A 17,160-nucleotide genomic window follows, 5' to 3' on the forward strand; every position below is an offset into this window, starting at 1 on the left:
AGAGCGGATGAAGAATGCGGCGGCAAGCCAGTGAGAGCCAACATGCCGTTCCCGCCGCAAGCGATTGTCGTCGTCGTCCTCGTCTGTCTGGTACCGGTTTAAAGACGTGTCGGAACAAAGTCCTCGGCTGCCTGTCTCGCCTTCTCGCGCACAGTTCGTGCCTATCGTGAAAGAAACACAAATTACCGTATAGGTCGCATGTTTGCATTGAAATAATCGCCGTCGCGCAAAATTGTTTTTCGATGACATTTGTGAGCATCGTTGTGAACGTTTATGTAAGACGAACCGTGAACCGCATCGTCTATTATAATTTCCCCAAAAATTCGTCCGTTATCCTTCGTTAGCATCATTTACCTCGCGTTCATCATTTTATTTGTCGCTGTTTCCGTCTTTATCTATCATTTCTTGTTTCATCTTTGTCGTTTCCCATACCCCCTCTCTTTGTTCATCCTTCCGTCATCGTCTCGTCGGTCGCGGAAGGCAGACGGGACACGAAGCGCACGGATTTATATTCGTGTAGCGCAGGAGAGTTTAGCAGCTTCGTAAATATGGCGTGTGAACCGTGGTGCTTTAACCGTGGCTGTGACGAAGCTCCCCGACGATGGCTGTTCATCCTGTTGCTGGCTTTCTGCGTACTCGGACAACTCGGTTTGAGCCTTGCGGACAACGAGCTCAGTGAGTCTTTTCAACTTGTTGCGCCTATGCCTTCTCTTTCTCAACTCACTCTCTCGAAAGAGGATGTTTCACGCAGACGCAAAATATAAAGAAATCGTTTCATAGCTAAAAGAGAAAGACGCTCACGGATTATCTGCTCCGGAGTCAGGTAAGAAGAGAATAATCGAAAAGAAAGAAAGGAAGGAGAAAGAACAATTTCTTCGCCGAGGGAGAAAATGAACGTACGCTTCTTCCTACGCGCACTACTACGCAATTTCACTAAGCGTGACTGTGTCCCCCTTTAAAGAAACAACTTCCCTCGTCCTGCTCCGTTTTATTACACGATTTTCATTACGATAACTAAACTTCGACTCGTCGAAAATCTAATCGTTTGCAAATCGTATACTCTTACTGGTGCGAAAAAAAGCTTTTAATAAACAAATTTTTTTTAAATGTTTTATTTTTTACACTTTTTTTTATAAAATTATATAAATACATTCCTCTTCATTTTCGTTTTCGTTTACACGAATATATATTCCTTTTCCCCTGTTCCTGTCGTACCTTTCTGTTATTAATACTGTTCTCATTAATATCGTATATTGTTATCGTGATTATATAATTACATGCCGTTATTCGTCGTTCAGTGAATAAAAATGATAATCCTAACCTGAGTTCCTGGAAGTGGTAGGTGTACTTGCAAACGACAAAGCGATCGATTTGAAACAATATAGTAACATGCGTTATTCTTTCGCGTTTGTGTCACTCGATCCCGTTCGATTGGTTCGGTTGGTAATTTTTTGGAGTCGTTAACCTCTTCCAGTGTATATTCACGTCTATTCCGCTGATCATTGGGAAAACAGTGGCTCGTTCGTTTTCTCGACATGCGTCGCGCGGTATACTTCCGACTGTAACGGCGACGTATATTTCATGAAAACTATCACTGCGGAATGCGAAGTAGTGGGAGGAGGGGACTTTCGATTTAGCGAGAATAATAATAACTAACGCATGGAACCGTTCACCGTTCGGCTGGGACAGTGGTAGGCCAAATCAAAGAGAAAAAGGTAAGTTTTCTAGCCATGTGTTGCGCCGGAGAAAAACGAAACGGAGGGGGGGAAAAAAGAAAAAAGAATACGTGCAACGTGTTCATTTTTCGTGCTCGGATTGGACGTTGGTTGGAATTTCTGAGATGACAGATCGAAAGGTTATCGCGGTTCGTTATGCTTGTTTCGATTTCTCCTACGCTTTCGTGAATAATTTCGCGACGCGCCTCGCTATCGTGGAAACCCGCCGCAGGTCCCTTTATCTCACGCCATGCTCAAACTTCGCGACACCTTTCTTTTTGTTTACCATTCAATTAACACGATATAACGCAGATATTGAATTATACTTTTTGTTTATCTATCGATTAAAACTTTTAATCTTCTTAATCGAGCTTTACGTTTCATTTATTTTTCCTTTATAATTTAACGCATCCGTGTTATTTTTATTGAAAACAAACCTTTCCGAATCTCGAGCCAGAAATCGCTAGGCAAAGTAGTTGGCAATTAGATTCGCAGTTGTTAACATTAATTGATATACGATGAAATTAGCATAATCGCTGTTATGGAAATGGCACGAAATTACACGAAACAAAGAATCCGCGCTAATGAATTATTCAATAGACTTACGTAGAACATTCTTGTGCGAATTACAAGAGCTTGCTAATTTGATTAAATGGGGAAAAAAGGTACGATTCCTCTGCTATCGTTTTTTGCGAGTTTCTACGTGTTGCGCGTCATTAATTTCATTGACCTTCTAGATTTTGTTCGATTTAGAAGAAATAATAACGCAGAAGTATATCTTAACGCGTAATTATGTGCTTTTCCTGATCAATTTCCGCAAATTCTGTCATGGGACAGTTTTGTGCAACCACGTCATAAACGGCGCAGGTGCCGATTCATTCCTTCCTTTGTTTATTTGCTTTACGCTCATCTGTTTCACCAACGTTCTTAGATACTCGCGTTCTATACATATTTTTGCGCACAACGAACAGGTAGTCATGGCTGCGAGCATGAATCATCGAGTAATTCCCTTTTTACTTTATCGAACATCGCATTAAAATGCCATTAGCCATTTGATCTTGTTCGGGCCCACGTTGAGTGAAGCTACGGTCGTAATCCCTTGGGAGGGATCGATAGATTATTCTGTAACCAACATACAGTGAGCTACCATTGCTTACACTTCCCGCTTGCACCGCGTCCTCATTCAAGCAGCGCGACGTGATTACTTTGTACTCTTGACAGCATAAAGGTCAATGAAAGAATCAAGCTATGATACATATTCTAGCATTGTACAACGACGCAATAGACGCTAACGTGGGCGAATCGTTCGGTTTCGATTTCGCTAAATGTCAGGTAAATCATAGCAAGCGTGTCTTCTGCTGAAGAAGCACGTGAGAGATAATCAAGGGAAACGTGACGAATCTATTTCGTAAGAGGCGCCATCGATCGTGTAGCTTACACGATCGAGAAACGATGGTACTTCCATGATTGCGCCATCGATATACCATTATTTTGTCTCGCGCACCTGTTCCCAAAGAGAGAACCCCTTTCCGAAACCCCTTGCTGCGACAAAAAGGACGGCTACACGAGTGGTGTTAGCATAGTCCATTTGAAGAGGTTTTCGCGGCGACAATCAATGACAGGGTCGTTATACGGTTCTCGATCATGCAGCAGGGAAGGCGTGACGAGTGGGCACTCGCGTGAAACGAGTCGAAATTGCTAGCACAAAGGACTGCGAAACGCGAACGATACTCTCTCAACAGCGGTGGAAAAGCGAGATTGCGCTTTCCAAGCGACGCACGCTTACTTCTTTTGTGTCCCTGCTACGCGCACGCGCGTTTCAAGGCTGTAGGGACAATTAAGCGACAGCGGGATCCTGTGGTGTTCGGTGGGTCCCGCTCGTAGAAAAAAGATGTTCGTGTTTCGCTTCAATCAACTTCATATTTTTGCACGCTCGCCGTTCGTAGAGTCTTAGCTGACGTGCATGTAGCTCGATGTTATCGTCAATAATATATCGCTGTACTCCGTTGGTTTAATGAGAAAAATTGCAGGGAATCCGCTTGATAAATGTGATTCGTCTAGAGAAAGCGTCTCCTGGGTTTGCAATGTTTTGGTATCGCTGTCTCTGTATACACTTGTCACCTTATCAAAGATATCTCATCAGTGATATAAATCAGTTGTGCACCAGCTAACATACGTATCCGTAATATTTGCACGTTTTTATTACTTACATATGATACTTTTCACTTACGTTTGTTTTCTTAACCGTGTTCCATGAAGGCATAGACATTACCATGAAATAAACGTTTCGTAGAAGGTCGAACCGTACGATTGAACGCGCCACGCGTATTTGAACGTAGAAATTTGTGGCGTGATGCTACGTCATCTCTCGGCCGTTGCGAAAGATTCAAACAGAGTGATTGGTTAATTGATACTTGCATTGTCGCATAAAGCAAAGTAATAATATGTCAGTTTATAATCTAATTTGTACTTCGAGCATTATTTCCCAGTACGTTTCAACGGTTTACTTGTCGTGCCCACCTTGATTATGATGCAATGATATAACACATTTGCTAGATAAGCTATCCATGAATCACCTTTCGTTACATTGCTGACACTATGGGAAGTTCAACGTTCTCCTTAAATTAGTCTTTCAGATTGACGCTTGTGCTATTTGCTTCGCATTTGATCTAAAAATAGAAAAGTTCTTGGCAATACATACTGCTAAATTCATATATCCATCTCGAATTGAGGCAACTTACTCTAAATTTCGTTAATTCCATTGATCGATCTATATTAATATCACTTATACATCGGTTATTCAATTTTCAGGCGAGATAACCTATAACACGATATTTATTCAATATATGTATATGTATGCTAGAGGAGTTCCCTTTCGTGATTGGTGGAAAGGTATGGCGATGCAATGCAGCACCTCCTATGAAACGTTCGAGAAAGGTCGGACGTAATCGGCGGACGACCGAAGCGATGGTCAAAGGAGCGCGCGAACGCGGCGAACGTTTGGACGACGATTCGAATTTTTAACGATCTGAAGTCAAACTTCAAGGCAAATCGATGATTTTTGTAATATTGAAAGCGTTCTTGTCATTATGAAGAAAAAGAAAACGGCAAATTGAGAGTGAATTTGAATGAAATTGGCGTATCTAATATGAAAGATGATCTTCGTCGGTTAATGCGATTTCTTTCGTTTTAGTTCCGAGGAGTAGCAGGCTACGAAACCGCACTTCCGAGTAAGCTTACGTGTATATTTGCACGCTATCTGTTTAAAATATGACTCTGCAGAAATTGTTTGTATTTTTTCTCCCCTTTTTCTTCCAAACGTGCATTCCTTCCGATTACTCAACTGCGCAGCATCGCACTTGAGAAAATTTATTTGAAATAATAAATTTCCACTCTGATTCTGTTTTGATTCTTCCCCGCTCGGAATTTTGGTAGCGTTCCTAAAAAATAAGTGCTGAAATAAAGACGTTCGCATAGCACTAAGAATTCCAAAGATGATTTTTTTCAAACAACTTCATTCGTAACTCGATGATGCTAAAATCGTGACAGTTATCAGTATTATAGAATGTTTCGTACCATGTATCTCTAAAAATGGAGTTCTCTGAAATTATAAATTGCTTCTTATCTCGTTGTTTTAATTAAACACAGGAAGATAAAGCGAGGATAGTCGATGATTTGCCGAATACATAGTAAGAAAGCTAACGGCACGCGTTTCTCGAGAAATAGATAGCGGTAGTGGTAGAATATTTCCTAACCTCTTACCGAAAGAATGCAGCCGCGCATTGTAACTTGCGCCGGTATCGAGGGGGGGGGGGGGATGGTTTCAAGAGTGGAGACACGGCGAATTGTGAAAAAAGGAAATGAAAGGAGGAGAAGCAGAAGGAAAGAAAGAAAGAAAGACAGAAAGACAGACTGGAGGAGTTTTGTGGTCCGTGCAGCTGTTGAGCGCGCACAGGGGAGCACGTGTGCGTCTGGTCGCGGTGTCTTTTTTCGTCATTGGCAGCGCGAAGTACGAGTAGCGTAACAGCGTATTCACGAAGCGAACACGAAGATGCGTACACGCGCCCGCACGTATCCGGTTTCTGCGACGTATATCGCGTTCAATATACCTGTAACACGACATAATCCTATATCGTGTTCCTCGACGATCGGTGCAACGCACGTTACGAATACCCGCAACAGTCGGTCTTTTAAGCTGCTTCCTTCGGTAAATCTATACCTTCGCCGCATGCCGTTACCTACGAGGATACGTTCGTATGCTTCGCTTCTTCATCGCGATCGTCTAGCGAGCCTCCATTTTCTGCTCGAACGCAGTTAGCATTTTTACGCGGGAAAAATATGGATTTCGAAACGCGACGACTATTCTTTGACTCGTAAGTTTTCGGAACGAGGTTAGGAATAGATGAGAGATGTGTTCGAGCGGGAAGAGAAATTTTAGAGAGATCGAAAGAGAACGTAACGTTGAAAAGTGCGAAGAATACATGGAACGATCGCGTGATTAGCACGCACGATGGAAGAGAAATTTCGAGTAGGGTGCAGCACGTTCGCCGCGAACACCCACATGCCCTATTTTATACGGTCATTGAGTCTTCCTTTCGCGGATGGCCCTCCTGATTATACTTGATTGGACCGTGTCTTGCACACTCGTCGCTTCTACACTAGCGCAAATAATGGGTCAACCGCATTGTGGATAAGTGTCGCATTAAGTATCGGGCTTAATCGTCCCTCTTGCGATCCCGCGAGCGCGCAACATTTGTTATGACTAAGTGGTCCGAAGTTGACCTCGTTTCATGCATAATTAAGTACAAACGAAATTAATAAATCGCTCGTAGATAATTTCAATGAGGTTCAACGATAAGAAGAGAAAAGATAGTTGTTTATCCCTTCTCCTATTGTAGTTTACCGACAGATAATCATCCTCGATGATGAATCGAGAAGCATTTGGCTCGGCTGACACTCTGGATTTTAATTGATTCAACGATACAACGAAAACGCGCGTCCTAGCTTTGAACAAAGTCTGTTTCGAGTTACGCGTTACGTAATGGATAATTGTATCGTGCAAAGATAGATATCTATGTAAATACGTGACAACCGCATTAAATACATACAAATATCTCGTATGTTAATTTTTTCCAGCGATAACGAAATTTCTTTCTTCAACTGTCAAAGGCTTTCAACATAGTCAGTGTTAAAATCGGGAAAAATGTAGGTCCGCGATGATAACTGGAAATATCGGGTTCGTTGCACTTTAAATCGGACGGCGTAAGCTGGAAAGGTGGTCGACTTAGGGCTTGACTGTCTGCTTTGCTCATTCGTGGAAGAAAAGACCGAGAAAATGTTTGCCTCTTTCAAATGTTGTTTCCCTCAACCGGAAGCTTGCCGTCTCGTGGCGCTAGTTCTTCCGTTTTTACGTGCTGACACTTTAATATCGGCCGACTCGTTCGATCTATCACGCTCCCTCATATTTGTATCGACGCGGCTTCGACATGTGCGATATCGGTTGTCGATATTGTTCGCTACCCATTGGCTTGTGTTTTATTTAAACGTAGGCAGATAAGTCTCCAGGAATAATTAAAACGGTCAGCGAAGACAAACCGTTTGTTTAACTAACAAGTTCAATCGGCGAAGTATAGGAAAACGAAACAGCAGTTAATGTCCCGGCAACATCAACGGGCATCATCTTCGTTCTCGTTGTTCCCACCGAGCGTCGCTCCGCGCGTTTATCGTCTGGCAGCTGCAAGTAAGCCGGCGCCAAATAATTCATAAGATAATTTCTATCAAACGAGATACGTAACGCGCTTCTTACTGCTAGCCTCGATATGGATTATTGACTTAATTCTCTGGGAACGCAAGTAAATTGCATTTAATCAATTGTTTCGTGTTATCCCATTAGTCTCCGATTCATCGAATTAATTCTTCACTGGCAAGCTCTACATACAACAAGTTATATGAATGTCTGTTACGTCGTGAGATTATCGATCGAATCAATGTCTGATAGCGATTTTTAGTTTCTTTTTTCTTTCTCTCTTTATCATCTTTCTCGAGTAAACTTTATCCATTGGCATTTTGTTATTTATAAAGTCTCGAGCGTTGCGACACGTCGCGACGCTCGCGATGGAAGCGAACAATATAAACTTCCATAAATGGAAGGTTAAATCAAGGCTACGGATGCATACGTTCGTGCTCTCGATAAAGATTACGCGTTCTATATGCGTGACACACATTCCTATACGTCAGTCGTAATCTCCCGCGCTACGCGCTGGTTTACGTGCATATGCGATCGTTGCAACTGCATTGATACGTTGTATTTTTCAGAGGGTTCTTAATCGATGCACATTAATTATATCGAGTTGTGCCTCGTCGAGTTACTCGTCCACGTTTCTATTTACTTTCCTCGAGCTATGGCTGAATCAATAATGTTGCCAACAAGCACATTGATCAGGCCCATAAATAGAAAGAAGGGAAAAAGCGATGACGATACGAATATTTTTTAAATGTTGCCTTGGGATTTACCATCTTCGTATCGAAACATAGTTCTCTTAACGCACGGACAAAGGTATTCCGCCATTTTAGGGACCCTAGACGCCGGCTGTAAACAAACGGAGAGTAGCCAATCTAGTACATCGCTTTGTCCGGGGGTGCGCAGCGCCGTTAAGGCGGCTCTGCGCATACATATGGAAAAATAAAGTTGATTGATTTATCTCGCGAGTTCATAAAATATTCATATCAAATGATTATGAGAAATGCATGAAAGATTCTATGCCTCATGAATGGAATCGAGATGAATAGTTCTTGAAATTCAAAGTACGAAGATTTGACGCGTCCACTTTGATATGGTCGAACCACTGCGAAACGAATTGTACAGAGGTTAAGAAGCATTTGATGCGCTCGCTTTCGTTCGCTCGTATTTATTGTTACGCGGTCCCGATCAATTGGTACGCGCTCAGCAATCACAACGTCGTTGATATATTCATGTCGAACACGTCGGCGTATCGCCTCATCGGCCTCGTTAATGTCAAAAGGCTTCGCCGAATGGAATCCGCGTGGAACTCGACGCATATATTGTAGCTTCCTTCAACTATACCTCGTAGTACGCGATTCGTTTCAATAGAACGGTGTTCGTCTTCATTGAACGACAAAGAGTTGAAACGTGACAATGTGTCGCGAGGAGGAAGCTGGTATTGGCCCGTTGCAAATAACACACGCAAATCAAACCACGTTTTTCCACAGTTTTATTCGATCTTTATTGCACGTATGCTCGTTGATGAATCGATAAATCGATAAATTGTTACTTTTCGAAACGTTTCTCGAACTTTCTGGTGCTCGCGGTGTTATAGTTAGAAATATATTAAAGCAAGGTTAACCTCGTGCGCCATTATTTAGCTACGACGTTTTGGTCTGTTTGTCCTACGTAGAACTCTGCTTTCACCGCTCTCACCGTGACAAATTGTGCTTTTTTGCCGGAAAATTTACCGATGTCAGGATCAGATTCTCTTTTGTCGCGTGGTTATCTTTCACCTGACGCGTTACTAACACACGCTGTTTAAGAATTGATTTCAATAGGAAACAGATATCGCGACGGTAGCCGGTATAAAATTTCAGCAAGAGTGAAATGCTAGAAAGCGGTAGTCCTTAACGCGAGGTAAAAAGAAAAAAGCAAAATAAGAAGCCGTCGAGCGTGCTTGGTTAATTTCAGCTCGTAAATGGTTCCTCTTCGAAGTTGAGCCGTTTTTATGATACGCTTCGTTACATCAAACGTTGCCGACTAAAAGTTGCAATGGAGGAATTTAAGAGGATTGCACACAGGGTGTTCTATTTAACTCGTCATACGCGCTTTCGACATGGACGTTACGAAACCAAAATTTAGGCGGTAACCTCGAACTATTTTCGAAATTGAGAAAGATAATTTATTATCTTCGTGCATGCTCCAATTATATAATATCAAAATAAATGGCTCCGTTCCATAACGTTAATCGGTTTAAAAAAAAAGTGAGGTTATGCATTAACCTCAAACCGAAATCGAGATTGAAAAAAGTAAACGATTTCTTTTATTGATATTGGTAAACGTTTTGGTTAACGTTTTACTTGGTTTATAGTCAAAAGTTAGAAAATTTTTAACCTTTATTTTTTCAACTTTTCACTCAATATCCATGAGATTATAGGTGAAGCCACTCGAGATGATGAAATTAAACGGGACACCCGGTGCACTGAGTAAAAAGCACGCACTACGATAAACAAATTACAATAACTCCAAGATTACCCGCAAGATAATACGAAAGACAATTCTAATGAATTGGCCTTGAGGCCAATTAGTGTTAATTGAGTGTCTGTTAAAGCGATTACTGTTTCGCATTAAATCTTATCCAGCCGGTGATACTATCTACAGGCACACGACGATTTTAATTCGACGTGTGCAAGTTTGACATGTGGGTAGACACAACTTCATACGATATACTAATAACGACCGTTTTATCGTCTAGTAGATAACGTACTATACACGGTGCCCATACACAGCGTAACGATTTTCGTTCTCCTCGAGTGATAAATCTGTTTCACGTTTGTTTTGACGCGCGATAGGGCTACAATTACTGTGCCAATTAGTCACCGTGATCGATCGGTGTACTATTGTAAATAATCACGTAACCATTCTAAACGAGGTCTTTAATTGGAGCATCGAGTAGATGGAGGAGCATTGACATCTGGGTCTGCATTTAGCACTCTGCACATTTTCACCGGGGACTAAATCAAGGATAATGTATACTTCGAGGCCCCTAATCGAGGTTTCAGGCCCTAATTGAGCAGGACAGTCAAGGGTGTATAAACTTTGATACTTGATAGATTTATTAACGACTAATTATCCTCATTTGCTTACCGATTAATGATCCCCGGTGATTATCGCTCGTCATTCGGAGCCTAAAGCGAGTGAGCAAACAATGTATATTTAGATACTATATATATCTATTTCTGAACCACATTTCTGGACGCTGAAGAATAGTCGACTCGTGTGCAAAGGTATCGTATAGTACTTGCCAGCAGCCGATTGTTCTTTCAGATAAAGCATCGATCGCTGGTGTTCATGCATGGTTGGGTCGATCACTGTTCCAGGAAAGGAAAGACCATTTTCCTATAAAATTCCTCACTAGTTCGTCTTCGTGAACTCGTAGACAGGTATGTCTAGCTCGGAGAGACCCCGTTTGTTACTGCTAGACATGTCCTTGTGTTTACGTAAGTATCGTTCGAGTACGTGTTACGCAAAGGACTCAAGACTCGACTCATTTCTCGGGTACATTCTCTCTTTCGTAGATATTCGATGATACGCCAGATCGCTGAGATATCCGTTTTGCATTCTCCATTGAACCTCAAAGGAGTTCGACCCGTTCCTCGTCTGGTACTCGTACCTCATACCTGATCTTTCGCAATGCAACGAGTGTAGGGGAATCTTGTCATCTCGTTGAAAGAAACTTGGGAAATTCTCCGTAGAGTTGGAGTGAAAACGAAGGTGCAACGTGATATCCGATCGGCACGATCGGAGCCACACGTTCGAGGGTTTCTGTGTTTTTATTAGGCGACTGTTTTAGCGCGATCGACGAGACACGGCTAGCACGGCATGAATTGCAAATCAGTTTCCTTTGTGCAGCAACGAACAGCACTGTAAAGTTCTTTGATTACCGCTCGCGTAGAAGAAACCTCTGGCAATTTATCGACTCGTGCCTCGAGTTCCTGCGCCTGATCGGGCCGGCCAGACTCAGCCATCCTAACGCTGCCAGATCTGCAGATGAGTTTCCGAACGAAATTGCGATCATCGGTTATTTTCCAGCCGTGTATTTCACGGCGAATTTTCAACCATAGAGGAAAACCGCGTTTCCTGAATTTAGCCATAACCGTTGAAACGGTTACCTACTCGAGAAACTTTCGCTGCGTTGCGTCAACAGGCGAATTAGTCGGCATCGAGCCGGAAACTTCGTTTAATTCACTCGCGAACACCTAATTTATAATACTTGCTGACATAGAAATCCTTTTGATCCATTGTGATCGGAATTTTGTCCATTTTGTCTGTAATCGAAATTTATAGTTAGTCTCACTTTTTAGAAATTAATTATTTAATTACTGTAAATAGATTACCCGATGCTAGCGGAATCGAAGAAGAATATCTACATTCTGTAGTTCTAAAGAAATGATTAAAACCGGTTATTTATTTTAAAATGCTAATAAGCGAGTAAGATAAGTTATTGATCTTAATTTAATAATAGTACTTTATATTTCATCCTCGTCTTAATGTCAAGTTTATGTCAAGCTCTTGAATTTCTATATCTTAACATTATAGTTAAAAAAGTAGAAAAATTAGCAAATATATTACAATTTCAATACGTACGTGTATAAATCTGTTATCTGTTCCGAGTAAATTGTATATTTTTATCTCTCTCATTCACTTCTGGAATACAATATTCATATTAGCTCGCTTAACCGATTGATTGGAAAAAACTCGTATGATTGGACTTCTTCTGCATTAACGTTTCGTCATACGATAAAACGGTAAAACGTACTGAACAGTTCATCTTGCGTCACTTAATGGATATCAGTACTCTTGATAACGACGTAAAAAACTTCTACGTCATGGCCTTGTAAAAGCAACTATTTTTTGTAAATATTTTTTGTATCATGAGGTGGACAGTTCCACAGTTCATCTCTAATGACTCGCTCCGTATATCTATCCAAGCAGAAAATTCCTTCCTCAGAAAAAAATACCTTTGGAACGCAATTAAGCAGGGGTACGCTAGGATGAACGTCGAGTGCAAAGGGTTAACAATTATCTCCTGTAAACCGTGGAAATTTTACTCACCATCTGGAAAAAGAGTAAATACAATTACCCTATATTAGGTTAAAAATAATGCAACGTATATGCAGTAAGATAATTCATGCATGATTTCGTTTCATGTCATCATAAAAAATCTGATTGATATATCAGAAATCCTTTGAATCGCTGTTTTTCCACGTCAAAAAGACCGTCGAGTGCAAAGAGTTAAGGCAGTACTTCCATGCAGCATGGGTTGTAAGTTAGGTAGCGAAGTAAGATCGAATGCCGGCGATCGGAGGCTACGAAACGAAGTCCAAGTCTCGTTTTTCTTGCTGTAGGCATACCAGCAGGAACAATGGTCGCTTTCACCGAAAACCACGACACACAAGCTCAGAGATACGTATGTCGAGGTCTTTGGCCCTTGCTCCTCTCTTTCTGCATCGAAATTTTACCCATCATTCCACTTCTTATCCGATGACTCTGTAAAGTTTCTGTGTTACAAATATGGAAGGAATAAATCGTTCGTCATATAAGAGGTGGTCGTAGAGATCCATCGTACAATGTATCGAAAATTATGGACGTCGACGGGTCGGTATATTTGACCCATAGATCTTTTCGCCTACGATCTCCTCGAATTGCCACTAGATATTCACGAAAGAGTCGTTACGCGACTCGCTGACCTGAAAATCCTTCTAGCGCATCGACGTGTTCTAGCACGGTTCGTGTCCCTTTTCAGGGATTTCTATGAGTTTCCAGAGACTGTCGAAAAAGCGAGTCTCTCTTCTTCACGCTGCTTAAGGCGCTGTAACAAGCCTTGATAATTCCGTGTCTCGTCGATGGTGAAACGATGAAGTTCGGATCATCGGTGGGAAACCTGAAGATAATAAGTAGCGATCGTAAAGGCTCTGTTCTTCGGCAAACAACAGTGATATAGGGACCTACTTTACATAGATACATCGTGTCGTGTAGCTTACCTTCCGGGAAAAGGAAGTAGAGTGTAGAGCGAATTTGCATATGTGCGAATCTGTTTTGAAATAGGTTAGTGCCAAGTCTGGGTCATAAGTGGGGGGACTCCGTGTGCCGTTTGGTCAGATCTCGACCTTAGAACCGTGAATCAGAACGATTTCACCGAGAGGGTCAGACCAGTTCTGCTCGATGGAAAGTGTTCCACCGATCATTTTCGTCCCTCCCCTGACTGGAAATATACGCCTGACTAGAATCTTATATAACGTTGCATCTTCGCATGTACAGGTTAGAATAATCGATAATCCATCTAATCGCTCGACAAGTCGAAACGTGAGGAAGCAACACGTGGTTAGGGAAACCGGCTATAATTTGTAGTCCCAGAGTTCCAACTAGGAATTCATCTCATGGCCGTGTGTCATGTAAATTATTCTGCGACCGCAAATCGCGTTCGCCCATTTACGAGCGCCATCTGCGAAATTTTCAGGGAAGCAACGGAACCCGCGACCGCATTTCGTAACCATAAATCACCCTGTCATTTTTCTATGAACGATTGTTACCGACTACAATTGTGACTCGAGGACATTGTGAACGCGTTTAAACGATTTGGTCTTTGGTAGAAGCGCCAGCAATTACGTTGGCTAACGCGGACAGATCGTCGTGATCGCGCAGTCTTTTTATATCGAACGAAGCGAGTTGTAGAAATCACGTGCGTGGTATATACATATGTATAATATTCGGAGGAACGATCGAATACGCGTGGAATATCTGTTTGAGTCGATTGCAAGGAATATCAGTTGTCTCTAAACGGTGTCTAGGAACGGTGGGCGGTCGTGGTTAATTCGGTGGGAATGTAACGCAAGAGAGGAAGGAAAACACGAGTGCAAGGTGTAATAGTGTGCGCGGCGAGGCGTCCTCGATTATGAAAATTTCCCACGTGTCATTGAACCGTTAGATTCACACACGAACGAGCGGGGAGTAGAATGGGCCACGACCTTTTCCCCCTGAGTCGTGAGGCCCAATCGATGGAAAGTGTTACGAATACGTAGGGCGTTCGCGAATCATTTATGCTGCTCCTCGTTGGTCGATTCTTTGCAACGAAGCCTTTCAATCGCTTCGAATGTAATCGAATATTATTTATATACTTGTATTGTTGGAGCATTTAATGTGATTCGTATCCAATACTTGTTTACAAAACAAGTATTTTTTAACGAATCGTTTAAATATTAACAAAGCGATTAATTTCACTTTTCGAATCTTTCAAATTTTGCCGCCAAAGCATTTGATTGGTGCTCAATAACGGAACTATTAACCTATTCATAATGAGTAGTTAAACGTATTATAGTAATTACAAATAATAATTATGGTGGTATAACGAAGATAAATAATAGCAGAAATAAAAACAACCCGTAATTTTATGAAAAGTTGCTACATATTTTCAGAAATTGCGAAAATAAAATATCTAGAGCAAGTCATTTTGTCTCCGTTGGTAACTCCATTTTATATGTAAAATACATTTCTGTTGTAAACGTTTCTAAAATTACTTGTCTTTTTAGAATTAATCTATCGGACAAATAAGCGGTTCTAATTAGAGAGCGGTATTTATACAGAAATTCCAGCTACTTGTTTACCCTCGTTATAAAAAGAAGTTCTTATTCTGTAATTTTGTTCCAAATTTCTCTCTAATTACGGACCTCCCGGAGGAACAAAGAGTAGAATTTCGAGCGGAACTTCCTTACACATACGGTAACCTATAAAAACGTTCAGCACGAAGGAGAAGTATGCGGTGTAACGCGTAGAGAAATGTCGGAGAGTCGTTTCGATCCTCCTCGATCTGCATTTCCACGTCGCTTCGTAGAACAATGGCACGATCGCCGCGAGAATGCGCCCAGAGGATCGTGAACGTGGAAAACAAGGCGAAAGAAAGAAAGGAGGAACTCGATGTTTTTAACTGTTCCACGGATGTAGTCGATACAAAGGCAGCTCCGTGTAACCTGTTTTAGGAGAGAACGTTGAGTAACTTTTACCTGGCCTCTATCCACTGGCCAAATAGTTGGTCCGAAGTCTGGGGTCCGACCATTAGCCGTAAACCCCTGCAAACGCCTTTCAAGCTGTCCTTGCGTTTTCAATCATCTTCCCGTGTTTTCTTCGCGTTTTCACTTTTTTTTCTCCTTTTTCACTTTTGCTGTCCTTTAGATGCAATTGGACATCTGAAAAAATTGTTCTTTACTGTACGAAACGCATGAAAATTCAGCCGCTCCACTTTCCTCGCGCTTTCTCCTTCGAAGATCGCGAAATCTAAAGATTCCGAAAATGAAGATTTCTAATCACGATCGTTTCGCGGGAATGTTCGCGTGCACGCGAAAGCACGGGGAATCGAATAAATTCCTGCCATGTCTTGGGCGTACCCTGCTCATTGACACATGCCCATCTTCGATAATTAACACCTCGCCTATTAGACGGCAGGAATATTTATAGATCCTAGCGCAAACAGGAAGTGGGATTACTATACGATATTTATTGCGCGCCATGCATACGCATGTTCTATGCTTTACAGCGCGGATGGAAACATAAAAGTGAAAGAAGCTGAGAGGAAGAGGCAAAGGGAGATATTTTCCATTACGTAGGCCGCGTGCGTCGCACCACTTCCGGATGTTAGAACTTTACGTAACATCGAGAAGCCTTATCTCTATCGACAGCGGTAATTGCACGGTTATGCTTGTATCTTGTCCCGTTGCGATATGGGGCGTCACTTCTTTTCTTGTGAAAGATTCTCATGCTGATTTTTCCGTAATATTCCGGGAAACGTGCTCTCATTGTTCATCTATTTCCGGAATAATCTCTTTGTAGAATACGTAGCAGGAGAAACATATAAACTGATTTCGACTCGCGTATACAAGATTGCAATGCTTTTCGCGGAAGTCTACGACTTGCAGGAAATTCCACACGGCATATAAAATCGACACTGAGTCATATTTCCACGATGAATTTCGATTCTATCGATTCCCCACCTCTCTCGATGTTTCACCGATAGAAATAAGGTAGGCGCGATTCTCTCCACGCGAAACCGATTTACCAGAACTAGCTCCTAGCTGCAAAGGCTGCTGGAGGATACAGAAAAGAAAGACCCGACCGGGACGTCTTCGAATGGCGCCGGAAACGCAAGGATACACGCGCGTTAACGCTTTTCCAGCTTGTATACACGATGCTAGATCATTTTTCACAGCAAGATCGCGCGAACGTTGCTCGTGCCTGGCAAGCAGCAGGCGGCTGTGCGCGAGGACGTTCAAGAACGAGTTCTGGCGATGCTATTTTTACGGGGTGTCGCATATGATACGGGACAATCGTGAGTCACTTTTTAAAAACTGGTTTCATCCCGTGGGTCGCGTCTTGCGCGTTCACGCGTTCGCCATACCTGCTGTACCTATGAACACGCGAATCGCAACCATACGCGCTTATGACTCCTCTCGGCGAACGACCTTGGACCAAGAGTATCAAGCCGTTTTGGAATTTAAGTCGGTTCATCCGCGATGCTCCCGTTTCGCTGCGGTAATTTCAGACGTGGCTCATTTCGTCCAGACCCTTCTTGCTTCTTTATCAATCCGTCGTAATGATATAGTATTAGCACGTATTAGGATGCCATTAACCGTAATAGTGTTCCGATAAAGGTGTCTAATTCGACGCTCT

At 42.1% G+C, this 17,160-nt stretch overlaps 1 protein-coding gene across 2 annotated transcripts in view; it reads left to right on the plus strand.

The window, feature by feature from the left end:
• The first annotated feature begins 32 nt into the window (after positions 1-32).
• Positions 33-17,160, plus strand: part of l(1)G0289 (plexin domain containing lethal (1) G0289) — a 26,624-nt gene continuing 9,496 nt past the window's right edge. For both annotated transcript variants that reach the window (XM_017899174.1, XM_017899176.1), the window contains exon 1: positions 33-675. In XM_017899174.1, the coding sequence (XP_017754663.1) occupies positions 549-675 (127 nt within the window). In that variant the 5' untranslated portion in view covers positions 33-548. The remainder of the gene's footprint in view (positions 676-17,160) is intronic.

The sequence above is a fragment of the Eufriesea mexicana genome, unplaced genomic scaffold (assembly GCF_001483705.2).
Source record: "Eufriesea mexicana isolate 0111107269 unplaced genomic scaffold, ASM148370v2 scaffold793, whole genome shotgun sequence".
In the NCBI taxonomy this organism is placed as follows: domain Eukaryota; kingdom Metazoa; phylum Arthropoda; class Insecta; order Hymenoptera; family Apidae; genus Eufriesea; species Eufriesea mexicana.